This window comes from Pseudorca crassidens, chromosome 11, assembly GCF_039906515.1.
Source record: "Pseudorca crassidens isolate mPseCra1 chromosome 11, mPseCra1.hap1, whole genome shotgun sequence".
NCBI classification, from domain to species: domain Eukaryota; kingdom Metazoa; phylum Chordata; class Mammalia; order Artiodactyla; family Delphinidae; genus Pseudorca; species Pseudorca crassidens.
In genome coordinates this window covers 74,488,126-74,516,014 of record NC_090306.1, presented here as the reverse complement: position 1 = coordinate 74,516,014, position 27,889 = coordinate 74,488,126, and the positions used below count along the sequence as shown (strand labels likewise).

Sequence of the window (27,889 nt, the reverse complement as noted above, 5' to 3'; positions counted from 1 at the left end):
GACACTGTGAAGAGGCCCTTGGCAGTGACACTGTGTGCTCATTATGGAGAGAAGGAAAATGTTTAGATCCACTTTGCAGATTTAGACACATGGAAATGCAGGTAGAATTACTCAGCATCATCATGTTTGTTAAAAGCATCTCCCTTCGATAATACTGAACTATACTCTTACAACACAATTGAGAAGAAATGATTTTTCCTTCCATTACTTAATTTTAGGCATTTTGCACTTTGCTCAATTTAAATTCTTAAAGAAATGGGCAAGTATATTTTAGGAAATCCATTGCATCTTTTAAATAACAAAGCTTAGAAACACTCAAAGCCTAGAAACACACGAGATCTTAAATCGGCAATTGCAGTAGTTTTTGTCACATTGTGTTGTGTTGTAGCACATTGTATTTATTGTGAATATGGCATCTGATCATTACATTTCCCCCACCTCCTTTGTCTAGCAAAACTGCAGCATTTCATGCTTCTGGGAAACTCAGCCTCTTGGTTGTGTGAAGATCAGTTGTATCTTTTATCACAGCAAACCTCGAAATATCAATGGATTATTTTTGCCACCAAGTAGCAGTGAGTATTTTTTTTGAATAACATGGATATACCATATTATAATCTGGTTTTGGAGTAGCAGCATAGAATGACACGTTAAATAAAGTATGAAAGGTGAGTAATGCAGTTTAACAGCCACTGAATGATTTGGGATGATTCTATCAAGAATCATGAGATGAAGCTTAGAATGAGCCATCAAGTAGCCAACAAAAATGTAGTGAACAAAGAGCAAGTCAAACTTTCTCTGTGTTTCTAAAGTGGATTTATTCATCTGAAAAGTGAGAGGACTACTGACCTCACTAGGTGGAGAGGAACTGTCTCAGCAAATCATCGCACAACTGGCCTCACCATTGTGCCCTTACCTCATAGGTGGGGAGAGCAAGGGCATGCTCTGGTTTGCACACTTCTGCTTCTAGAAGAACAGCTAGATGCGTGGTTCTTCCTAAGACTTCATTTGTGGATAAAATGCAATCCCATTGTTGCAGAGTAAGTGGCATACTTCAATCCAGCTAAATGACACTGAGGTTCTACTATGTGATGAACCTTAAACTAGGTTCTGGGAAGGGGATAGGGAAGACACCACGCCCTATAACAGTGAATGGCAAGAACCTTGCTTAAGAAGTTGGGATTGTCAGGTTTCCCTGATGCTATAGCTATGCCACTCTCCTGCTGTGGCCACCATATTTCTTACGATGGAATTATTCTAGGAATGAGTTTACAGAATATCAGTCCTTTGGATTTGAAAACGTGGCTTCAGATAATCCTTGGCAAATGAATGACTAAAAATTATGTTTCTTTGTTATAATCTTCTGGAAAACTCTGATCTCATAGCATTCATTATACATGTGGTACCTTGATCAATGTTTTTCTTCACTAGACTGTAAACATCACAAGGATGGGGACCATAACTAGTTTCCTTTCCAATGCTTTGCACAATGTCTGGAGCACAGATGCCCAATAAAATTGGATGTATTGATAGATGGATGGGGATAGATAGATAACTACTGAAGGTAACCTACTGGGATGAAAGTTATTACACTTACTAAGTGGTTAACTTGATCCCATTGTTTTACATCTAGTGTGATTTTATTTCATGAGGACATTGTACTAAATTCCCTATATCTAGTGTAACAGTTTGCTTCCTAAAGGTCTATGGATAAAATTGCTATCTTTCAAACTAATTCTTTTAGGACTAGAGGAAAACAAAGACTCCATCTCTGGGCAAAGGAAAAGTAGAGTGTCTGTGTAACAGTTATTGGGCTCCCCACTATAAGACATGCCCTGGGCTAAGTTCTGTAGGGATACATTTTATTATTCTCATTTATTAGGCATAGAATCTGGATGTCAAAAATAAATTCTAGCTTTTCTGGAAGTCTCAATTTCTTCAACACGTGTCAAAACTGCTCCTGACTTTGGAATAAGGTTTCCCCTCTCTCAATAGGGTCAAAACCAGATCCATGCACTGGGACCAAATCCTTCCCCTAGCCATTCTACCTCCATCATGAGAGGGGATAAGCAGGCTTCATAGGCTGCTAATACCCTACTTCCTCAAACCTCCTTTCGTCTGTCTACAGGGAACAAATCCACTTATGTGTTTTGAATTCACCAGGACTAATTTTATTCTGCCCTTTATTCCTGTTTATGTCAGTTTCCCTAGGGGAAAAAAAATACTCCTGTGTGTTTCTCCTTTATTTGCACACTAGTACCATACTCACAACACTTCTGACACCATACAAGTGGGTTTTTTCCCACACCAATCAATTCTCTGTGACATTAGCTGGGTGTCCTATAATTTAATTCAATTCTGACACTAACCAGAGTTAGCACACACCCCACAGATTAATGGCTGTATCCCCAAAGATTATCTTACACTTTTCATATTAATTGCAAGTAGAAGGTCCCTAGGTTACCCACAGCCTCTGTCTAACTTGGGTACAAATTGGAGGTTTCCATGATCTCTCTCCCTGGATTAAATAATTTGCTAGACAGCTCAAAGAACTCAGGGAAACGCTTCCTTATCTTTACCAGTTTATTGTAACAGACGATGCCATAGAGGATGGCATCCTCTACTGTAATAGAAGATGTTCATCACACAGATGAACAACCAGATGAAGAGGCACATAAGGTGAGGTCTGGAAGGGCCTGAGCACAGGAACTTCTGTCCCTGTGGAGTTGGGGTGTGCCACCGTCCAGTACGTGGATGTGTTCATCAAGCTGGAAGCTCTCTGAATTCTATACTTTTGGGATGTTTATGGAGGCTTCATCAGGTAAGCATGATTGATTATTAAACCAACCTCTAGCCCCTCTCCCCTTCCTGGACATGGGGGCAGGGCTGAGAGTTCCAAGCTTCTAATGCTGGCTTGGTCTTTCTGGTGACAAACCCTACTCATGAAGCTACCAGGAACCCACCCAGAGTCACCTCATTAGAACAAAGGACACTCCCATCACTGAGGAAACTCTAAGGGATTTTGGAGTTCTGTGTCAGGAACCAGGGTCAAAGGCCAAATATTAGAACAAAAGATGTTCCCAGTGCTCTTTTTACTTAGGAAATCACGAAGGTTTTAGGAACTCTGTGCCAGGAACTGGGGGCAGAGACCAATGTATTTTCTATTATTTCACATCAGTCAATATCAGAACCCCCATCTTTCAAATGACTCACTCCTCTCCCTATCTGGCCCCTTTCATCCACTCCTCCCCAAACTTCATTATCAGCAGAATTCTTTTTCAACTTCTTCCCTGAACTTTCCCTTCGTCTTCATAGTCGAATGTAAGCATCACTCCCCACTCCTTCTCCAGCAGCCCTCTCCAAATGGTGGCTGTTTTTATCCCCAGTTCTCAAGTACCACTTGATCTGGAGATGAGGTAGAAGCTTTCCTTGGGTCCTATTGCCAATTTCAGATTGTTCTCTCTCACTTCTCCTTAAAACCATCCAGTTTGTATCTCATGCCATTATCCCCCCTCGGCATTGCTGTTCTTTTTGCTTTTGTCTACATCTGTCCACATCCTTCCTCCCCATTTTTCAGAAGTATGAACTCCTGGCTCATAGTCAGTCTAACTGTACTCCTGTGTCAATTCTTGGTGATTCCAATATGTAAGTATATGATCTACCACCCCAGCCTCTCAGTTCCTCGAACTCAATTCCTCCACTGAGCTTACCCTTCCCCATCTCAGTCATTCTCTCAGTTATACTCTAAATCCTAATTGCCAGCCTTTCTTCCTCTGGAGGAAATGGCCTGGGCTGTATTATGGGACAGGCCAACTGATGTGTACAGTGGTAGGGTGTCACTTTTGATCTTTTGTAGTTTCTATTAAACTTGAACTGAGGAAAAAATGTCTCCTTTGTCTTAATCCATCCTCTTACAAGCTACCACCCCATTTTTTTCTTTCTCTTTGTAGCAGTTCTCAAAATAGTTATCCTTGACTTAGTATTATCAAATCCTCCCCACCCATTCTCTCTTAATCCCATGTAAATCATCCTTTTCAGCCTCTTTCACCATTGATATACAAATTATTAAATCCAGTGGTCAATTTTCAGTCCTTCCATAACTGGAACCATTAGCAGCATTTGACAGACTTGATCACTCCTCCCTCATTGATATAATTTCCTTATCTAGCTTCCAAGACGCTGTACCTCTTTGTTTTACTCCTATCTACCTAGTATTCTGTTTTTGCTCTCCCTCACTGGTTTTTCCTCTTTTCCCCATCCTCTTACATGTGGTATGTTCTAGGAGTTAGTTCTTGGTTCTCTTTTCTTCTCTGCCTACTCCCTTGGTAATCTCATCCAGTCTCATGCCTTTGATTATGAGCCACATGTAAATTACTCCTAAATTTACATATCTATTCCAGCCCTCTCTCTTGAACTTCAAAGATCCTTATATTCAACTTTTCACTTGGGCTCTTAACTTGAGTAGATATTTCCCACTTAACACATTCAAAACTCAACTCACAATTTTACTCCTATATCCCCAAACCTGCTATATCCATGGGCTTTCTATCTTGGTTTAATGGCAGTTCTATCCTTCTATCCTTCAGGTCAACTGAATCATCCTCAAACTCTGTTTCTCTCATATCCCACATCCAATCCATACAGAAATCCTGTTAACTCTACTGTATTTAATATATCCAAAATCTGACTTTTCTCACTATTTCTACTATTCCCACCTTGGGCCAAAACACCGACATCATTTCTGGACTGGATTACTGCAATAGCTTAAATGGTTTTCCTATTTCAACTCTTGTCCCTCTCTATGTCTGTTCAAAGCACAGTCAGTGATAATCTTATGCATAAATCAGACATCACCCCTCCAATTGGTTTTCATTTCATTCAGAGTAAAATCAGAGTCCTGACAAAGGCCTAAATGACTGTACTTGATGTGGTGCCCTGTTTCCTCTCTGAATTTATCTCCTGCAGCTGTTCTACTTGCTCACTCTGCTCCAACCATACCAGTTTCCCTGCTTCTCCTTGCTAGTAGGCTCCTGCTTCAAGGGCTTTGCATGAAACGCCCTTCTCTCAACAGCTTTATGGTAAACTCCTTTACCTCTTCAAGGCCTTACTCAAATATCATCTGTTAATGAGGTCTACCCTGAATACTCTGTTTGAAATGTGGCAGCCTTCCCACTTCCTCCCTACACATTCTTCCTGGCCTTGCTCTGCTTTCTTTTGCCATTTCCCTTATTTTCTCAGATAAAATATAATTTATTTCTTCACTACATCTATTGTTTGTTGTCTGATTCCTCCCTATAGAATGAACATTCCGTAAGAGTAGGAATCTTTATTTTGTTTACTGATGAATCCCAACCACGAAACATAGGTACATAGTACTACCTTTCACATAGTGGCTAATTCTATCCCAGGAAGTCCAGAAAAGTATTTATTCATGTTAAGAAGGTAAATATTTTTTCTCTGCCCAGACAGATGTCTGTGCTCTAGGAAATAGGATTCAATTTCCAGACTGGAGGAAACTACAAAGCTCATTTGAATTATGTGTTGAACCTACTGCATCATCTGTTCATTCTAAAAATATTTCAGTACCTCAGAAGATATAATTTGATCTTTTGTAGACCTAATATTTCCTAAAATATTTCCAGGGACATTTACCTACCAAGGTTCATATTAACCAAAACCGGGAAAATAAATCATCTCACCTTTTTAATGTTGTAGAAACATGTAGAAAAGTGTAGAACTCATACTTACTGATTTTGAAATGTAAAAATTACTACAAAACTAGTAATCAAGACCATCTGGTACTGGCATAAAAATCAATATGTAGATCAATGAGATAAAATTGAGAGACCAGAACTAAACCTTTCCATAAATCAATTTCTGGTCAATTGATTTTTGAAAAGGGTGCATAGACCATTCAATGGGGGAAAGAACAGTATTCTCAACAAATGGTGCTAAGAAAACTGGATAGCCATAAAAAAAAAATTAGACTTCTTTATACTCTACAAAAATTAACTCAAAATAGACCAAAGACCTAAATATGAGCTAAAATTATAAAATTCTTATAAGAAACTGTAGGTTACTCAAACCCCTCTCAGTTATGACACCAGAAAAACAAGCAATCAATGAAAAAAATGAATTGGATTTCATCAAAATTATAAACTTTTATGTTTCAAGAATACCATCAAGAAAATGAAAAGACAACCTACAGAATGGGAGAAAATATTTGCAAATCTTTCATCTGATAAGAGACACATCTAGAATATGTAAAGACCTCTTACAACTCAATAATATAAAGACAATCCCATTACAAAATGGACAAAGACTCTGAATAGACATTTCTCAAAGATATACAAATGGCTAATAAGCTCATGAAAAGATGCTCATCATCATTAACCATTAGATAAATGTAAATCAAAACTACAGTGAGATGCCACTCACATCTACTAGAATAGTTTAATCAAAAAGATAATAAGAGTTGATGAGGATGTAGAGAAATTGGAATCTTCATACATTTCAGGTAGGAATGTAAATGGTGCAACTGCTTTGGAAAACAGTCTGGCAGTTCCTCAAAAGATCAAACATAGAGTCACTATATGTCCTACTTATTCACTCCTAAGTATATACCTAAGAGATATGTCCTCTCAAAAACTTGCACAACAATATTCATATCAACATTATTTATAACCAAAAAAAGTGGAAATAACAGAAGTGTCCATCATGTGATGAATGGATAAATTGTGGTATATGCATACAGTGAAATATAATTTGGCTATAAAAAACACTGCGGTAAGTGGAAGGAGTTATGTATAAGGACCACATATTGTATAATTCCATTTATATGAAATATCCAGAATAGGTAAATCCATAGAAACAGAAAGTACACTAGTGCTTGTGTAAGACTGGGGACATTGGGTGGACATGAAGAGTAACTGCTAACTGGTATGGGTTTCCTTTTTTGGGGTGATCGAATATCCTAAAACTGATCATGGTGATGGTTGCACATCTCCCTGAATATACTAAAAAACATTGAATTATACATTTAAATGAGGAATCATATAGTATGTGAATTATATCTCAATAAAGCTTTTATAAAATGTGATTTTAACTTGTATTGTTTTGAATGTTCAGTGAAGCTTTTCTTTGAAGCTAATGACAAGTCTTGGGAATATGTATTGAGAATAGCTAAAAAGTTCTGTTTAAAGTCATGTTTTTCCTTCACAGTTTCTTACTAGTGCTCTCTTTTCATTGACACCACAAGACTTTTTTTCAAGAGTGACATATTCTTTCACAATAGTCTAGAAATGGAGCAAGCAAAATTTTTCAACAAAAATTCTTAACTAGCAACATACTCTATTAAGCATTTGAATTCAGAACATTCCAACCAGATAGGACTTTTTTCTAATACCCCGTGTATTCATTTTCTGTTACTGTTGTAACAATTTACCCTTAACTAAGTGACATCAACAACTCAAGTTTATTGTCTTGTAGTTCTAGTTTAGGAATTTGATGAGATCTCTCTGAATTAAAATTAAGGTGGTTTCCAGGGCTGCATTCCTTCGGAGATTTCTGGGAGAGAATCTGTTGCCTTGCCTTTTCAAGTTTCTAGAGGTCTTCAGTATTCCTTTGTTCATGTCCCCCTTCCTCCACCTCGGAGTCAGCAATGTATCCATTCTGACACTGTATCACTCTGACTTAGCTTCCACTGTCACACTTCTTTTCCTGGCTCTTTTCCTCTGCATCTCTCTTTTACTTTCAAAGGCCCACCTGAATTATAAAGGATAATCTGCCAATTCTGAGGTCAGCTGATTAGCAGTCTTAATTCCTCTTTCCTGTATAACCTAATGTATACACAGGCTTCAGCGATTAAGACTTGGACATCTTTGGGAGAACATTATTCTGCCTATCACAAAATGATTTTCTGCTGGTAGAAATGTGTATAAGTCAAGGTAATGGAAAAAGCCCTATGAGTTCATGGTGGTTTGATTAATCAGTAAAGGAGGATTTCTTTTCGGGCAATGTGTTATAGAAAATTTTGGCATGGGTAAAGTAGAGCTTTATTTTGTAAAGTGGAGAAAACGCTACTGTGAACTGAGGCTTGCTCTCAGGCAAACTAATTTTAGGGTGAAAATGGATGTGGAAATTAAGGATCTGGAATACGATAGATTGCTTTCAAATTATTGGGATGGCAAACCCACTGAAAGCCTTCCCATGACCCAGGACCCCACCTAGATGATCATTGATTCGGGGCCATGGTTTCCAAACTTGACTGATTTTGTAATTATCTGAGGCATTTAAAAATAGTATCATATTTCTAGGCTTTAATTTAGACCTGCTGAATCAGAAATTTGAAAAACAGAGACCCAAAAGATGATTTGAATAATTTTTTAATTTGATTCTGATAATTAGCCAAATTTGATAGCTATTGGTTTGAAAAACCAAGAGAATTGAATAAGTAATGATAGAAGATACATGTGTTCACTGGCTTTTTCTATTATTTGCTGGTTAGTTTTGAAGGTTACAGAACATTTAAATATGACCTAGAGCTTTGGTCAATCTGACCCATGTGAGTCAATAAAGGAATCTGAAAGTATTATTCTCATTTTGAAGTTATCAACCCCCAGCCATTGGATTTTTTTTTTTTTTTTTGCGGTACGCGGGCCTCCCACCGCTGCGGGCTCTCCCGTTGCGGAGCACAGGCTCCGGACGCGCAGGCCCAGCGGCCATGGCTCACGGGCCCAGCCACCCCGCGGCATGCGGGATCCTCCCGGACCGGGGCACGAACCCGTGTCCCCCGCATCGGCAGGCGGACCCCCAACCACTGCGCCACCAGGGAAGCCCCAGCCATTGGATTTTTTCCTCTTTTGAACACGTATACTCTGCCATTATAAGCTATGTCTTATATGAGTTTGCCTTTGTTAAATTATTGTAATGTGATTAGTTAATTTATTCTTATCCCACGGATGTAATGTAAGAATACAGTAATGCTTATGATCACTTTGTATTTATATCAAAGTATGATATATACCAAGTCATGGTTATAATTACTATCTAAAGTCCATGAATTAGCATATTTTCCACACCTTGCCAGCAAAATGTTGATATTTTTTTGCAAGTTAGTTCAATAACCTTTCCAGAAATAAGAAGAGACACCTTTTAACAAATATGCAGTTAATCAGGAGGACAACAGTTGATCATTGAACATGCACCAAAACGTGTATCTTGAAAAGACTGAAATGTTGCATTTCCTCTATAGATATCACACCGCAGAAAGAAACTCAGGAAGGCATTCCACCCCCAACCCAGAGTCAGGAACCTCTGAAACCTCAGGAGAATATATCACGACCCATTCACCATCCCTTAGTTTTAAAAACAAACTTTGAGGAAGAAGAGGAGGAAGAAGATGAACAAAATGGTTAGTAAGCCTTTTCTCAGATTTACAGTGCACATTCAAAAACCTCATGGTATTTTCTACATATTTGTTTAACTATTAGAAGTGTATAATATAATATATAAGGCAGATTTGGGTGAGAAAATAGCTTTCATTTTATTAAGTATATTAAATTCATTATGTTCTAATTTGTTCTATGTGTACACATATGCTTATCATTTGGATTGGAAGTTTTTTGTTGTATGATGGCTAGAAGACAGATCTCATGTTTAAATATGCACAGTTGCTTGTAGGTATACTAATAACCTGTTTTACTTTTATATAACTTAATATTGATAACATTGATTTATATAACCTTTATTATTTATATATAACTTAACATTGATATACATGAGTGTCAATCTATTACATGATTATATCCATCTGTCTCACATTTAATCCTTCAAGTTATAGAGATCAATAGAGTAGTTTATAATTTATAAAGCACTATCATCTGCATTATCCCAGGTAATCCTTGCCAAAGTATAAACAAGGTTAGAACCCAGGTCTTTTGCAGTGTAGCCCATGCTATTCCTCCCATATCATCACAGCCCTGCAGTGCCAATAAGTATGTACAAACAAGATAGGTATGTGGAAAAATAAACTCTTAGTCTGTCTCTACCCTGGAATATGTCTTTCCATGGAGACACAGGAAGTGGGCACATTGAAAAATTGAAATGTGACATATTTTCTGTAGGTATTTTACTACAGAAACAAACTCAGGAGGGAATTGCACCTCTGTCCCAGAGTTGGGAGCCCCTGAAACCTCAGGAGGATATATTGCAACCCATTCATCATCCTTTAATTTTAAAAACTAACTTTGAGGAAGAAGAGGAGGAAGGAGATGTGTCCTTTTCTTCTGTAGCTCTGGGTCTCCCATACTTACATCTTCCTTCTCCAAACAAACAAGCAAGCAAGCAAGCAAACAAAGATGATCTCAAATGTGAATCTGTACCTGCAGCTTCTCATCTCAAGACACATAATGTATAGTCATTTCCTTCCTCCTGACTGATTATTTCTAAAATGTAAAATATAGCAATGAGAAACATTTGACAATGTGCAAATTATTGATTTTAAATGTTTTTTAAAACAGTAATCCATTCATGAGAACAATGTATGGGATGTTTCATTGTGGTTTATACATTTTCAGATTATTTGGTTTTGGGACAATTTAACTTAAAAAATATATATCCTATAGATGCTTCTAGTTTATGGACAAAGACTCCTGAAGAAATTGAAGAAAAAAGAGCAATAAAGGAGATGTGTTATAAATCTGGTAAGGAATCAAACATTTGTGGATTTTCTAATATTTGATGTGAGACGTACACTAACTGTTAATTTTCTTGTGGGAGATTAGGTGAATACTACAGATTTCATACTCCTCCAGATATTTTATCATCTAAAAGCATAGCCTGTACAGTGGAAAAAGAGTTAGAAAAGCCTTTGGAAAATGGAAGTGAATTGCAGGAAGGTAAGGAACAAAAAGGAAGCATTTCAAGGTGATGAATAAGAGGTACTTGGTATGATAGGCTGTGAATTATTTAGTAAAGTATGCACTGAAGGCAAATTATAATACATCAGAATTGAGAGTGAGAAGGAAGTGATTTTATTGGATGACCTAAATTTAATATGAAAAGCTGCTATTAATGTAATTGTATTTCCAGAGGAACCACAGAATGAATAGACTTAATAAACACATGGTAGCACTACACACCCCATGCAATAATTCTGTAAATAATTTGGTTTTACCATTTTATTTGGCTATGAAAATAAATCTCCCTGTGAAACAGGTGTAGATTTTTCTTTATAAGTAGAAGGGACAACTTAGCCCTAGAAGGACAAAAGGGAGATCATAGAACAACGTTAGCAGCAGAACAAGGGTGTTTGTTCATTGAATGAGTGCCTCCTGTGTACCAGCCAATTTCAAGGGCAAAGCAGGGGAATAATTCCAAAGCTGTGCCTTTTATGGATCTTATGTTCTGGTGAATCTGACTTTTCTGTTGGTGAACATCTTGCCCTTGAAGGCAAGATAAGAAGAACGTTATTTTCTGCATATAAAACAAGGAACTCATGAGAAGCCAGAAGAATTACAATCCTGCAGCCTGTGGAACAAAACCACATTCACAGAAAGGTAGACAAGGTGAAAAGGCAGATGGCTATGTACCAGATGAAGGAACAAGATAAAACCCCAGAAAAACAACTAAATGAAGTAGAGATAGGTAACCTTCCAGAAAAATAATTCAGAATAATGATGGTGAAGATGATCCAGGACCTCGGAAAAAGAATGAAGGCAAAGATCGAGAAGATGCAAGAAATGTTTAACAAAGACTTAGAAGAATTAAAGAACAAACAAACAGAGATGAACAGTGCAATAACTGAAATGAAAACTACATTAGAAGGAATCAATAGCAGAATAACTGAGGCAGAAGAACGGATAAGTGACCTGGAAGACAGAATGGTGGAATTCAATGCTGCGCAACAGAGTAAAGAAAAAAGAATGAAAAGAAATGAAGAGAGTCTAAGAGACCTCTGGGACAGCATTAAACACAACAACATTCACATTATAGGGGTCCCAGGAGGAGAAGAGAGAGAGAAAGAACCAGAAAAAATATTTGAAGAGATTATAGTCGAAAACTTCCCTAACATGGGAAAGGAAATAGCCACCCAAGACCAGGAAGTGCAGAGAGTCCCATACAGGATAAACCCAAGGAGAAACACGCTGAGACACATAGTAATCAAACTGGCAAAAATTAAAGACAAAGAAAAATTATTGAAAGTAGCAACGGAAAAACAACAAATAATATATAAGGGAACTCCCATAAGGTTAACAGCTGATTTCTCAGCAGAAACTCTACAAGCCAGAAGAGCGTGGCTTGATATACTGAAAGTGATGAAAGGGAAGAACCTCCAACCAAGATTACTCTACCCAGCAAGGATCTCATTCAGATTCCATGGAGAAATCAAAAGATTTACACACAAGTAAAAGCTAAGAGAATTCAGCACCACCAAACCAGCTCTACAACAAATGCTAAAGGAACTTCTCTAAGTGGGAAACACAAGAGAAGAAAAGGACCTACAAAAACAACCCCCCCCCAAATTAAGAAAATGGTCACAGGAACATACATATCGATAATTACCTTAAATGTGAATGGATTCAATTCACATTTAATGTTCCAACCAAAAGACACAGGCTTGCTGAATGGATACAAAAACAAGACCCATATATATGCTGTCTAAAAGAGACCCACTTCAGACCTAGGGACACATACAGACTGAAAGTGAGGGGATGGAAAAAGATATGCCATGCAAATGGAAACCAAAAGAAAGCTGGAGTAGCAATACTCATATCAGATAAAATAGACTTTAAAATAAAGAATGTTACAAGAGACAAGGAAGGACACTACATAATGATCAAGGGATCAATTCAAGAAGAATATATAACAATTATAGATATATATGCACCCAACATAGGAGCACCTCAATACATACGGCAACTGCTAACAGCTATAAAAGAGGAAATCGAGAGTAACACAATAATAGTGGGGGACTTAAACACCTCATTTCACCAATGGACAGATCATCCAGACAGAAAATTAATAAGGAAACACAAGCTTTAAATGACACAATACACCAGATAGACTTAATGATATTTATAGGACATTCCATCCAAAAACAGCAGATTACACTTTCTCTCATGTGCGCACAGAACATTCTCCAGGATGGATCACATCTTGGGTCACAAATCAAGCCTCAGTAAATTTAAGAAAATTGAAATCATATCAAGTGTCTTTTCTGACCACACGCTATGAGATTAGAAATGAATTACAGGGAAAAAAATGTAAAAAACACAAACACATGGAGGCCAAACAATACATTACTAAATAACCAAGATATCACTGAAGAAATCAAAGAGGAAATCAAAAAATACCTAGAAACAAATGACAATGAAAACAGGACTATCCAACACCTATGGGATGCAGCAAAAGCAGTTCTAAGAGGGACGGTTATAGGTATGCAAGCCTACCTCAAGAAACAAGAAAAATCTCAAGTAAACAATCTAACCTTACACTTAAAGGAAGTAGAGAAAGTAGAGCAAACAAAACTCAAAGTTAGCAGAAGTAAGGAAATCATAAAGATCAGAGCAGAAATCAATGAAATAGACACAAAGAAAACAATAGCAAAGATCAATAAAACTAAAAGCTGGTGCTTTGAGAAGATAAACAAAATTGATAAACCATTAGCCAGACTCATCAAGAAAAAGAGGGAGAGGACTCAAATCAATAAAATTAGAAATGAAAAAAGAGAAGTTACAACAGACACCGCAGAAATACAAAGCATCCCAAGAGACGACTATAAGCAACTCTATGCCAATAAAATGGACAACCTGGAAGAAATGGACAAATTCTTAGAAAGTTATAACCTTCCAAGACTGAACCAGGAAGAAATAGAAAACATGAACAGACCAATCACAAGTAATGATATTGAAACTGTGATTAAAAATCTTCCAACAAACGGAAGTCCAGGACCAGATGGCTTCACAGGGGAATTCTATCAAACATTTAGAGAAGAGCTAACACCCATCCTTCTCAAACTCTTCCCAAAAATTGCAGAGGAAGGAACACTCCCAAACTCATTCTATGAGGCCACCATCACCCTTACACCGGAACCAGACAAAGATACTATAAAAAAGAAAATTACAGACCAATATCACTGATGAATATAGCTGCAAAAATTCTCAACAAAATACTAGCAAACAGAATCCAACAACACATTAAAAGGATCATACGCCATGATCAAGTGGGATTTATCCCAGGGATGCAAGGATTCTTCAATATATGCAAATCAATCAATGTGATACACCATATTAACAAACTGAAGAATAAAAACCATATGATCATCTCAATAGATGCAGAAAAAGCTTTGGACAAAATTCCACACCCTTTTATGATAAAAACTCTCCAGAAAGTGGGCATAGAGGGAACCTACCTCAACATAATAAAGGCCATACATGACAAACCCACAGCAAACATCATTCTCAATGGTGAAAAACTGAAAGTCTTTCCTCTAAGATCAGGAACAAGACAAGGATGTCCACTCTCACCACTATTATTCAACATAGTTTTGGAAGTCCTAGCCACAGCATTCAGAGAAGAAAAAGAAATAAAAGGAATATGAATTGGAAAAGAAGAAGTAAAACTGTTACTGACATGATACTATACATATAGAGCCCTAAAAACGCCACCAGAAAACTACTAGAGCTAATCAATGAATTTAGTAAATTAGCAGGATACAAAATTAATGCACAGAAATCTCTTGCATTCCTATACAGTAATGATGAAAAATCTGACAGAGAAATTAAGGAAACACTCTCATTTACCACTGAAACAAATAGAATAAAATACCTAGGAATAAACCTACCTAGGGAGACAAAAGACCTGTATGCAGAAAACTATGAGACACTGATGAAAGAAATTAAAGATGATACAAACAGATATAGAGATGTACCATGTTCTTGGACTGGAAGAATCAATATTGTGAAAATGACTATACTACCCAAAGCAATCTACAGATTCAGTAGAATCCCTATCAAATTACCAATGATATTTTTTACAGAACTAGAACCAAAAAATCTTAAAATTTGTATGGAGACACAAAAGACCCCAAATAGCCAAAGCAGTCTTGAGGGAAAAAAACGGAGCTGGAGGAATCAGACTCCCTGACTTCAGACTGTACTACAAAGCTATAGTAATCAAGACAATATGGTACTGGCACAAAAACAGAAACATAGATCAATGGAACAAATAGAAAGCACAGAGATAAACTCACGCACCTACGGTCAACTAATCTATGACAAAGGAGGCAAGAATATACAATGTAGAAAAGACAGCCCCTTTAATAAGTGGTGCTGGGAAAGCTGGACAGCTACATGTAAAAAAGTGAAATTAGAACACTCCCTAACACCATACACAAAAATAAACTCAAAATGGACTGGAGACCTAAATCTTAGACCGGACACTATAAAACTCTTAGAGGAAAACATAGGAAGAACACTCTCTGACATAAATCACAGCAAGATCTTTTTTGATCCACCTCCTAGAGTAATGGAAATAAAAACAAAACTAAACAAATGAGACCTAGTGAAACTTCAAAGCTTTTGCACAGAAAAGGAAACCATAAACAAGACACAAAGACAACCCTCAGAATGGGAGAAAATATTTGCAAACGAATCAACAAAGGATTAATCTCCAAAATATATAAACAGCTCATGCAGCTCAATATTAAAAAAGCAAACAACCCAATCCAAAAATGGGCAGAAGACCTAAGTAGACATTTCTCCAAAGAAGACATACAGATGGCCAAGAAGCACATGAAAGCTGCTCAACATCACTAATTATTAGAGAAATGCAAATCAAAACTACAGTGAGGTATCACCTCACACCCGTTAGAATGGGCATCATCAGAAAATCTACAAACGACAAATGCTGGAGAGGGTGTGGAGAAAAGGGAACCCTCTTGCACTGTTGGTGGGAATGTAAATTGATACAGCCACTATGGAGAACAGTATGGAGGTTCCTTAAAACACTAAAAATAGAATCACCATATGATCCAGCAATCCCACTACTGGGCATATACCCAGAGAAAACCATAATTCAAAAAGACACATGCACCCCAATGTTCATTGCAGCACTCTTTACAATAGCCAGGTCATGGAAGCAACCTATATGCCCATTGACAGACAAATGGATAAAGAAGATGTGGTACATATATACAATGGAATATGACTCAGCCATAAATAGGAATGATATTGGGTCATTTGTTGAGATGTGGATGGATCTAGAGACTGTCATACAGAGTGAAGTAAGTCAGAAAGAGAAAAACAAAAATCATATATTAACGCATATATGTGGAACCTAGAAAAATGGTACAGATGAACCAGTTTGCAGGGCAGAAATTGAGACACAGATGTAGAGAACAAACGTATGGACACCAAGGGAGGGAAGCCGCGGATGGGTGTGTGTGGTGGTGTGCTGAATCGGGCGATTGGGATTGACATGTATACACTAATGTGTATAAAATTGATGACTAATAAGTATCTGCTGTATAAAAAAATAAATTAAATAAAATTCAAGAAAAAAAAAAAAGAAAGGAACTCTGAGAAAAAAATCCATGGATTCCATGAGTTTAAGTAGATTTCTTGCCCCTGGGATGAGCTGAAAAACAAGTTTTGCAGGAGTAGGAGAGATCTGAATTCTTTTCTCCTCTTTAAAAAAAAAAAAAAGAGATAGTTGGCAAAGTCTCCCAGGATCAATATGAGTATAGGATAAAAAGTAGAGTGCCTGTCTTGCAAGTACATATGTGTGGCAAACTATTTAAACATATGGCAGTAGGTGGCAGCAACATGCCATCAGATGGTAGAACAATCGAAGAGACCTAGCTGATAAATGGGAGCCATCTAGTGAAGGACAGATTTCTTGAATTATGGAGACAAGAAAAATTAAAACAATAACAAAACAACAACATACACATTAGCAATGACTATTAAAAATGGCAGATTTTAAAGACAATTATATGCATTTTTGCTTTATATTATGGTTTTAAAAAGCTTTTTATTTTTAAATAATTTCAGTTAACTAATGAATATCCTTTACCCAGATTTCCCCAAATGTTAGCATTTTACACATTTGATTTTTCACTCTCTCTCCCTCTCTCTCTCAACACACACATTGTTGTTATTTTTTTCAAATTGTTTGAGAGTTAGTTGCAGGCATGATGCCCCTACATAACTCTCACCCAAATGCAGTATAAATATCAATATCAGGAAATTACTACTGATTCAATATTATTTAAAGACTTTTTAAAAAAAATTTCACCAATTGTGCCATCAATGTCCTTTATAACAAAATGAAGTTTTTTCCCTGGTTTAGAATCCAGTCCAGAATCACAAGTTGTATCAGATTGTCATAGCTCTTTTATTCTCCTTTTAATATTTTATTTTCAGAGAAAATTAGCTAGAGATGTATAAGGAAATGGTGAGAATTATCAGTATAATTAGCATTTTTTTAATCAGTAGTTGACCCTAATACTTTTTACTTTGTTCATGGTTAGTAGATGAAAACAAAACAAATATTACAAAATTCATTATATGAAAAGCACATCAAATAAACTAAATATACATACACTATAGAGTCAGATTGCTTAACTTTTTTAACCGCCACTTGATACATTATCCACATAGGAAAATAAACTTGCCTTCTGCTTTCCTCCTAATTATAAATTGGCTTAAAATTTGTATAATTATAAATTTATTGTTCATCAAATCACTGTGCAAACAATATTTCCATTAACTTTTAGGCTTTTTACTGTCATCATAAATTCTATAATAAACTTAGGTAAACGCCTAATGGTTCCTGGAGTGATTTTTTTTTTTCCCTAGGGGACAGTCTGACAGTTCCAACAAAATTCAGCCTATTTGAAAGGCAAGGTGAGATAAAAGCATCACTGGATAGGAAAGCAAGGACTGACACTGCTGCTTTTGAAAATGGAGGTGAATTAGTTTATTACTGATTGATTCTGAGTATGTCACCATATAATAAATGAGTCTGAATTTTCTCTCTCATAACTGATTTGTTTCATCAACATCTTTTTAGCATTTTATTCATTGGCTTTGGATAAACTCCTTGAGGTCAGGAATTGTGTATAATAAATTGCTCTGGACGAATCTCTAGTAGAATGTCTGGCACATGATGTGCACTCCGTAAATATTTGTAGAATAAATGATTTTACGTTTAAACAATTGAATGACTAGATGTATAGAGACGCGTTTATAAAATTTACAGATGACTGGAAGTTAGTATGCTGGAACAATGAGCCAGATCTAACAAGGTAAACTCAAACTGTGATAAACAAAATCTCTTGTATTTAAGTCCAAGACATTACCGGTAGGTTCTCTTCAAGTTGGGAAAGACCTGACATGATATATATTGTGAGGGAAAAAAAAAATCTTTTTGTTGGCCACAAGGTTTCAATATAATTCAGTAACATGTGTCAGCTACCGAATAGCTAAGGTAAACTTACATTGAATTATTAGGAGTAGTATAGGAAAATAATTAAATGTGATAAGTCATTTAAAATACTCAGTAGAGTGTATAACTTATAGAATGATGCTCCATAAATGTCATCTATTATTATACTAGTTCCACTGATTTCTTCACAGGGTAGTTCACATTTGGGCATCATTTTTTTTTTTTTTTTTGTGGTATGAGGGCCTCTCACTGTTGTGGCCTCTTCCGTTGCGGAGCACAGGCTCCGGATGCACAGGCTCAGCGGCCATGGCTCACGGGCCCAGCCGTTCTGCGGCATGTGGGATCTCCCCAGACCGGGGCACGAGCCCGTGTCCCCTGCATTGGCAGGCGGACTCTCAACCACTGCGCCACCAGGGAAGTTGGGCATCATTTTTAAACAAGGTTACTTGAAACAAATATTTTATGTTAAGAAAGGGTAACTTGTATGGTGAAGGATCTGAAATTAAGTATTTAAGTAATATTTAAAGCAACTATGGATATTTATCCTGGAATATAGAAGATCTTTAAGGAACATAAAAACTGCTTTCATATATCTGAAGATATTGTGTGGAAGATAAATTATATTTACTCTGAGTATCTCTAAAGTGTGGTAAAGATTGTTATATGGAAAATTGTGTTGACTGTGTGAATTTTCTTCCAATTATCTGTAAGTGTACATACTGTATTTTCACACACACGTATATATATAGATATATATATACACATGTATTAATCGAAACATATATGGTATGTATAGAGATGGTGATGGTATCACTGAGAAGTATTTACATAAAACTGTGCAAAAGGGGTATTTTAGGGGAGGATTATCCTGTATTAAAAGATAGTTTTGTACAATTTTCTGCCATCATTGCCACTGACAGTAAGTTATTGTCATAGGAGGTGACTGCTACATTCCACAGAGGATCATATTTCCTGGAGTAGATGAAAATGGAACTTTAACTGAAGAGAAAGAAATCACGATGTCAAAATGTTCAAATGCTAAAGGTAATGAGCCAGTCTATATTTTGATCCATTTGTAATTTGTATAGACAAGTTAAATATAAAGCATTATTGTTGTAGAGGCAAGGTTATAAATAAAAATATACACAAAATACACTAGAGAGGAGTCAGAAGCCCTAAGTTTCCAGTCCTGGCTCTATCCCTAATTATTTGCCTTTGGGGCTTCATCTTTTTTTTAGCTTCAGTTTCCTTATCTGAAAAATTAGCCTGTTGGGCTACATAATTTCTACGAGTCTTGCTAGCTCTAAAGTTATTGGTCCTCTTAAATGGTAATACCCAGTCCTCTTTAGTTGTTTTTTTTTTTTCATCTTCCAATATTCAGTGTGATTGAATTTTCTTAGAAAGCTTTGTGAAGATATATATACTGAGAAGAGTATCAATTCTCATGTTGACTTCCCCACTTTATGATTATTACTAATTATAGTCTGTGAATAATCCAGAGATATGATAATAAAATACACCCTCTATAGTGTTATGCTGCCTTTATTGTGCTTAGAATCCCCCAGCTGGGACCTCTGCTGGGCAGCTCTCTCAGTCACAGACAGTACAGCTGTCCTGTAATTAGAGAACTTCACATGTTCTCCATCTAAATATTAACCAATTACATCTACTGTTTTCCCCACCATTAAATAAATATTCTCAAGAACAGGAAGACACTTGTGATCAAATTCTCCTTATGGAAAATTATATGTAAATCTTGTTTCCTCTCTTTTGCTCAATCCATCAAAAAACACACACCTCTGACTACACTAATAACCATAGCCACCATTCACGTGTGGCTGTTTAAGTTAATTAAAATTAAATAAAATTTTAAAATTCAGCTCATCAGTTGCACCAGCCATATTACAAGTGCTCAATATCCACATGTGACCAGTGGCTATCATTTCAGACAGCACAGATTTAGAATGTTTCCATCACTGTAGAAAACTCTATTGGATGGCCCGGCTCCAAAGCTTAGAACAAATGACGACTGTTACAGATATTACTTCATCCTTGGTTTAAATTGGCACACTTGATGTAAAATTGATAACCTTTTCTTTTTTTGTATTTTATTTTTTTATACAGAGGTATTAAAAATATTGCCACAAATATATAATTTACATATTGAAGATAATGGCTGTTATTTCTGAATTTTTAATGTTTGTTAGTGACAAATTTGGGGGACTCAATGTGGTAATTAGGGAATTTCAGTGGTGGGTTCTAAAAATTAATATATGTATATATATTTTAAATAGGTATGCCCATCATATAATGCTTGCAAAGTGAAATACCAATGGAAACACTTCTTTTTACTAATAGTGACATTCTATTTTCTTAATTTGCTTTAAAAGATAACAAGGACAGTCCTCATCCAAAGCGTTCCCTAACTACCCGACTAGTACCTACAATGCATGTATTAAATGCTACTGAGAATATCAGTATGAAGTGCAGAGAGGACCCTTCTTCAAGTGAGACATCAGCTCTATCACTTTTTGGCCTTAGATATATTTGCCTTATCGTGGATTTATTTTGCTTATTTGCAGTAGAATTTTAAAAAGGAAAGAAAAAAGGATGGTTTGAAAACTATTCAGGATTAAGAATTAAAGACACAATATTCTTCTAATTGACAATGAATTGTGATGTAGGTCCTAGTAAATTATACACTTTCCCACTAGTTTAATTTAGATATTAAAGTTAATAATATACTCCGTTCTCTGAAGCTTCATTAGTACATTTTAAATTTAACCCGTGCTGGGATACGTTGACAAATTTTTATTATGTTTCAGATTATTTTTCTTGATTGGGCTTCTCCTTGCTATGTAGTACTTGGAGCTTCTTCTCTTGATACAATTAAGACTCATGAAACTTCCTGTTTCCCTCCCTCCTTCCTTCCTTTTCCTTATTTCATTTATTGAACCCCTATAATATTCTTCAGCCCCAGCTGGGAAACAAAGGGAACTGTGATGGTTTACCTCAGAGCAGCTTAGTTTAGTGACACTTGTGAAAAATATGGTTTCCAAGTTCTAGGAGTGGGAGCATGAGAGTAAGGGTGGAGCATGATGTTTGGAGAGGAGGTGGTGAATCAGAGCTTCACTGAAGGTTTACTGCTGAAGCTGAAGATGAGAGCTAGGGCAAAGAGATTTATCAGCCCACTGTAGAGAGCTAATGTAATCTACATAGTGAATTTGATGTTCATTTTCTCTGTGTAGTAGTTACTTGCGAATGTTTAGGATCTCCACACAGAGAAATAATAAAGAATGCTCCTCTTTACTAGATCGTTTTAAGATACTCTGGAGAAATGTACCTTAGAAATTCCTGGAAAATTGAGCATGCACATAAAATTTTCCATGTAAAAACATGCAAGCAAGAAGTGAATAACTTAGTGATATTAGCACTTACAAATTCTGATTATTGAGGCTTGTTTCACCAAACTATCTATACCCCCAACTTCTTAAGATCTTAAAACAGTAAGGTAATAGTCATTAAAGTATTTTACACTAATGCAACTTCTTAAGAAGAAGTAGTTTAGGCTTAAAAAGTTATGTTCAAAATAACTATTCTAAAACTACTTAAAAATAACATTATAATGAGATATATAATTATATTTGGATTGTAATTTTATGTTCTTTTAAACCTAAAAAGATCCACACATTCCTTTGGAGAAAAGCATTTTTCTCCAAAGGAATGTTACTTATTGAAAGTTTTCTCATCAATTTCCAAGATAGATTTTTTTGGTACTTAAAATTAAATCACCCTTTGTTCTAGAAAGTAATGTATTGGGGTGGTACATTTATTTTTTTCTCTTGCTTGACATGTGAATGCACAGATATGTAATTATCACCTACAGTAATTTTCAGATGAAAGTGTCCCTTTAAAAACTGTAAAACTTTGTATCTTCTTTAAGTAAATGATGTCCAGCCAGTGAGGAAGCCTCATTTTAAAGGCCTGAAAAAAAGAAAATGGATTTATGATGAACCAAAGAACTTTCCTGGACCAGAAATGCAGAGAGGTAAAGTGTCTATGTATTTGATATTCCTAAATTGTAATTTGAAAAGAGATTAAATAATATTTTCTGGCAGAAAAACAAGTCATTGTCATGCAACATGTTATTTTAGATGTCAGCCCAATTCTTATAAACTTAGTTCTTTTAGCTTACATTATCTTCCATTGTGCTATCAAACATTTAAAGTGCAATATGTTATTTACGGGTGTGAAACCAGCTTGTTTTATCCCTCACTCTCTTCCCCCTTTCTTTTATAGCAGTACAGTCTCCAAATCCCAAAAATAAAATGAGTTACCATCGCAATAATAAAAACAGAAACTCTGAGAATGCCTCCTATATCCATGGTCAGAGAGATGCTGTCAGAACTGTCTCAGTGAATGCACCTCCCCGCAGCAGGCCCACAAACGGGTCCTACAATAAAGTTGATGTTAACAAGGAACCCAAATTCAACCTCTGTTCAGGTGGAGTTCTATACTTATATAGGCTCTTTACTCATGTCTGTGGTTTGCATTCCCATGGAATTTCCTGATGGTCCAACTAATCTTAATTGCTATCCACCCCCTTCTTTTTCCAGGCCATCACCACCATAACATCTTAGAAAACTAGTAAGAGGATTTTTGTCCATGTGCAGGAGTGCACGTGATTTAAAGGATATTGGAGAAAACATGTTGGATGCAGATGGCTTGACATGACCCTCTCTAGAATTTTGTCTCAGAGCACTGCACTTTGTTCCCCCTGGATAACTTTATTTCACTCTTGAGGATTGTTTTTGAATGGTTGACATTTTCTTGTTCCACTGACTGCATTGTTCAATTATCACTTTCTGTCTAGTGCTGTGGTTTTTCTTTAGGCCTTCATGATTACTTTCTGAAAGGGTTAGTTTGGGGGTTAACTGCAATATTTTTGACAACCTCTCATCTCTCCCACCCATGCCCAGATTGCTTCTAAATCATTTCATCATGTAATAGGCAAAGTCATAGTATTTCTCAGGAAGTACAAGGACACAAGGGAGGAGGGAACCAAATCTCTTTTTTTTTTCCCCTCAGATGAATTTGGCTCTTTTAAAGTTGGGTTTGTCTTCTCAACTTAACAAAAGGTCACTCAATTCCCTGTAATTTCATGTTTGTATTTTCCTGTGTGCACAGTCTAGTTAGTAGAGTTCTGAATGTTGTGTACTTTCTGAAACATAAGTGAAAACTCTATGTCTCTCTTAGGTCCTCCTTTTACAATTTAAATAGAAGTTAGCTTTTAAATTATTTTCTTCTATTTGTTTTAGAATGGAATGATGTATGGATTTATATATAAAAATAAGGATATTCTTAAGTGAAACAGACTTTTAATTTTATTTACTACATTTTATTATTAATTTTATTATAATTTTACTGTGAGTGATTAGCTGTGAAGAATACAGTAACTACCAGAACAGTTTGATGCCACAGTCTAGATTTGTGTTAAGGTGGCCTCACCTACCTACCTACCTACCTTCCTTCCTTCCTTTCTTTAGCTCTGCAAATGTTAACAGAATTTTATGTAAAATCATGGTAAAGCCAGGCAATGAAACATTTTGATTACATACACATATCATACTCTTCTCTAGCTTAGCCTCGTGGGAGCAAGCCTTATTTGAGGAACTGAACAGTCAATTAAGAGATGTATAACCGTGTTCATTGATAACTTAAATGGTTTTAATAAGCTCACTTGTATCCCTGATGCCTTAGCCTTGAAATGGTAAAATGAATTATTAGAGAATAGCTTCACCTCTGAGATATTTATAACTTTGAAATGCTCCTGGAATATGATTTTAACATTATAAAATATTTAATTCCTGTTTCCTTTTTCTCTCAGATAAATATATGTCAACATCATATAATGGTTCAGCCTGGCAAAAAAGAATTCCTTTTTCAAAAACATATTCAAAAACTGAAAAGATATATTCAGGTAAATATTTACTAGTGATTTTAATGTATCATACAATTCTGAAAATAAATGACAAGTTTTTAAGCTCAAGGAACATATTTTAGAAAATTTAGAAAGTTTTCACCATATACCTGAACATAATTACTTGGAGTTTAGTAGATATCTTCTCTACTAGCAATTTAATTTTACTTTTTTATTGTGTTTTCCTTTGCCTATATTTATTTTATCAGAAATCTTTTGATATATTTCTCTCCTTAGAAGCATAGCAGTTTCAGCAGTTATGTAATATAAGATGCATTCTTTGTTGAACTACAAAGCAATATATAAATGCATATTTTGACGCAAAATATTAAAGCCCTACTATATCCACCATGGACACATATTGGCTGGTGCTGGCTGACAAGGCATCTAAGACGTAGTTTCCAGGCTGGGAGGTTCAAAGTGACTATGGTCTCCCCCTTGTGCTCTGTGCTCTGGGAGGGTGTAGGGATTCCAGGAACCTCCTCAGTGTAAAGGTCTGTAGCAGATCCGGCCTCAGGTTTGGGATATGGTTCTTCTACTAAAAAGCTTGTTGTCTTCTCCCAGCTTATTCTGGGGCTGGCTCAGTGGGTTTGGAAAACCATAAAATGGTTTCAGTTATTTCTTGGAAAACTGAACCTCTCAGAAAAAGACCTAGATAGGGAGTTCCTACCTAAATCAGTAGCCTAGAACTTTCAGAATCATCTGAAATCCATAAACTCTTAGATGAGAGGTTCCCAGAATGAATCAGAACACATCCAGACTAGAAACTGTACACTTTCCAAAATAAACAGCTAAGATCTTCTAAAGCAGTATTTCCCTATAAACTCTTGACTATAACTGTGATGCAGTATTCAGACCTGTATATATATTTATACCGGAGTCAGTTGTTTTCTTTTTTCCCATCTCTTCCCAAATCATATTGTACTGCGAGAAAACTCTGCTGTGGCACTATTTAATTGATTATATTTCCTCTTCACTTCATGTGGGTTGCACTTAATTTTGGGGGGAAGGAGGTGAAAAGGCAATGAAAATCCTAGATAAAACTACCAATTGTCAAGTCACATCTTTTTCTCCCACGGTTTCCTTGTGGGTGGAATGTTATTTGAAGTATTAAAGGATGTGCTTCTCACCCCCCTGCCCCTGTCCCAGTGACTACTCTTGTATTGCAGCAGCCTTCTCCCCTCCCATCCCACACAGTGAAACATGAATCACTAAAGGATTTGGAGGAAGGAGGGGTCACTTGAGAGTATGAAGCATGTACCATCCACATATGCCACAGGAAAAGGGATGTGACAGGGGATGTGAGCCAACGAAACTGCTCTTTTCTTTCAATCTGAAGAGTAAGGAGGAGGGTATGTTGAGACAGCAGGAGAGCAGAAACTGTGAAGCCACTTACACAGTACTAGTTCCCTCCTCCCCTTCTCCCACCACCTCCAGCTATGCCAGGGCCCAGGGCTAGAAAGGTCTATGATAGAATTCCTCTGGAACTTTTAAGAATCTGAGTATAAAGAGGCTCTGCATTGTACTTCCCAGATGCAATCTAGGGGGGAAGCTTTGGAGAGAGTTTCTCAACGCCATCTGGTGGTGGGGTTGTGGGGAGGACGAGGCACGTCTAACGCAAGAGGGCTGGAGACAGAGCCTCTTAAGATTGCCGAGCTCCAGGGTTGATTGGGGGGGCATCACATAACCCTGTGAGTTTCAAGTGAGAGTGAGTTCCTGGGAGAGAGGACCAGCAGGTCTACACAAAGTCTTCTGGCTAGGCCTAAAGGGATAGCATCAAAAAGATGCCTTTGTGGTTGGGTGCTATTCCGGGGAGGACTCAGCTGGAAACTCAACTGTTTGCTGTGCCAGGAAGTCGATTAGAAACCAAGCCATCATCCACTGATCAAACCCCTGTTATGTGAAGTATGGTCTGGGGGCCACCAGCAGTGATATCACCTGGGAGCTTGTTAGGAGTGTGGAATCTCCATCTCAGACCTACTGAATCATTATCTGCATTTTAACAAGACCCCCAGGTGATTAGGATACACATTAAAGCCTGAGAAACCTTAGACTATGTTATCTGGGCCACTGTTCACCAGCACAGGACCCAGACCTTGTTGAAACCCAAGATTGTTGAGAGGACATTCTTTTCCTGTCACACAGCAGCAACCATCCTCCCCAGTCCCAACCCTAGAAATTAGGATAAGCAGCAGGAAGGTAGGGGAGGGAGAAAAACCCTCAGAATTTCAAATCTGAATGTGATTGACATACATGTGAAATAGCTAAGAAGGCACTGAATGGGAATAAGTTTATATGCAAATTTTCTTTTTTTTTTTTTTTTTTTGCGGTACGCGGGCCTCTCACTGTTGTGGCCTCTCCCGTTGCGGAGCACAGGCTCCGGACACACAGGCTCAGCGGCCATGGCTCACGGGCCCAGCTGCTCCGCAGCATGTGGGATCTTCCTGGACCGGGGCACGAACCCGTGTCCCCTGCATCGGCAGGCGGACTCTCAACCACTGCGCCACCAGGGAAGCCCACCCCTAAACTCTTATCCTTTCCAGTTGTTGTTGTCATCACCAGAATAGGGAGAGAAAGAGTAGCTTGTGTTTCCTCCCCTGCACTTCCTGCTAGGGCACAAAGGAGAGATTTCAGTGTTTCCCGGGGGACAGGTGGACTGCTAGAGAGAGCCACTAGTCTACTCCTCTAAGGAATATCTGGAGCCAAGGCCTCAGAAGTGTAACTGGGTGAGAGGAGTCTTTGGGACAATGTTGGCTGCTATGAGGCTAATGCAATAGAAGAGGAAAATGTGTCTGCAGGAATCAAGGAAAGGAGCTGAAGGCAGTTAGAGATGTCATTGTCAGCCTTTCCTTGAGTCCACTTGTCCTTTCTGATAGACATACAGCTGGTGTGACTGGAGGTGCCTTTCTCCAGAGGAGGGGACATTCATTCTGTTCATTCTGGGTGCCCCATGGTGCAGCCTTCTACATACTGTAGTATTATTTCCATTCCTCTCCACCCCTCCGTCTAAATTCAAATCACAGCGAGCGAGCTTCAGAAAGAAGTGGAATTAGTTTGAATGGCATTCTGAAAATTTATGAATTATGAATTAGAACAATAAGCTTTTGTTTTGTCTTTAGATTTATGGTAACTGATTAGCAAAAGAAATGCAAATTTTTGGTACCCTGAAAAACGCTGAAGAAGAAAATAACTGAAATATTTTTTCTACTTTATTATTAGAGCCAAGAAGAAATGGGAGGAAGTAAACCTGGAGGTTGAAAAATGAGAAAAGAGAAAAGTGCCAGAGATCATCTGGTTTACAATCAAAATGAAAATTCCAAGAATGAGATACTCAAGTAGTCCATACTGTATACTGGATTGCCAAATATGATAATTGCAAATTCTGAAAATAAGATGCAGGAAGTACATTGTGCTCTTTCAAAACTGATAAAAATGCAAATGACAAACAGCTGCCTGTGTATT

At 37.1% G+C, this 27,889-nt stretch overlaps 1 protein-coding gene across 1 annotated transcript; it reads left to right on the top strand.

Moving 5' to 3' along the window:
- Positions 1 to 27,834, top strand: C11H12orf50 (chromosome 11 C12orf50 homolog). The gene is made up of 12 exons (XM_067698740.1): positions 1 to 101; positions 452 to 572; positions 9,251 to 9,409; positions 10,623 to 10,700; positions 10,782 to 10,895; positions 17,859 to 17,969; positions 19,384 to 19,491; positions 20,838 to 20,954; positions 22,391 to 22,495; positions 22,747 to 22,950; positions 24,335 to 24,427; positions 27,647 to 27,834. The coding sequence occupies exons 1-12, from the start codon at positions 90 to 92 to the stop codon at positions 27,670 to 27,672; spliced, it is 1,248 nt and encodes a 415-aa protein (XP_067554841.1). The 5' UTR covers positions 1 to 89; the 3' UTR covers positions 27,673 to 27,834.
- Positions 27,835 to 27,889: the final 55 nt, after the last annotated feature.

Coding starts and splice junctions, on each gene's coding strand:
- C11H12orf50 (XM_067698740.1), top strand. Junction 10,701..10,781: donor GGAGATGTGTTATAAATCTG/GTAAGGAATCAA, acceptor GTGGGAGATTAG/GTGAATACTACAGATTTCAT. Junction 22,951..24,334: donor CAAATTCAACCTCTGTTCAG/GTGGAGTTCTAT, acceptor TTTTTCTCTCAG/ATAAATATATGTCAACATCA.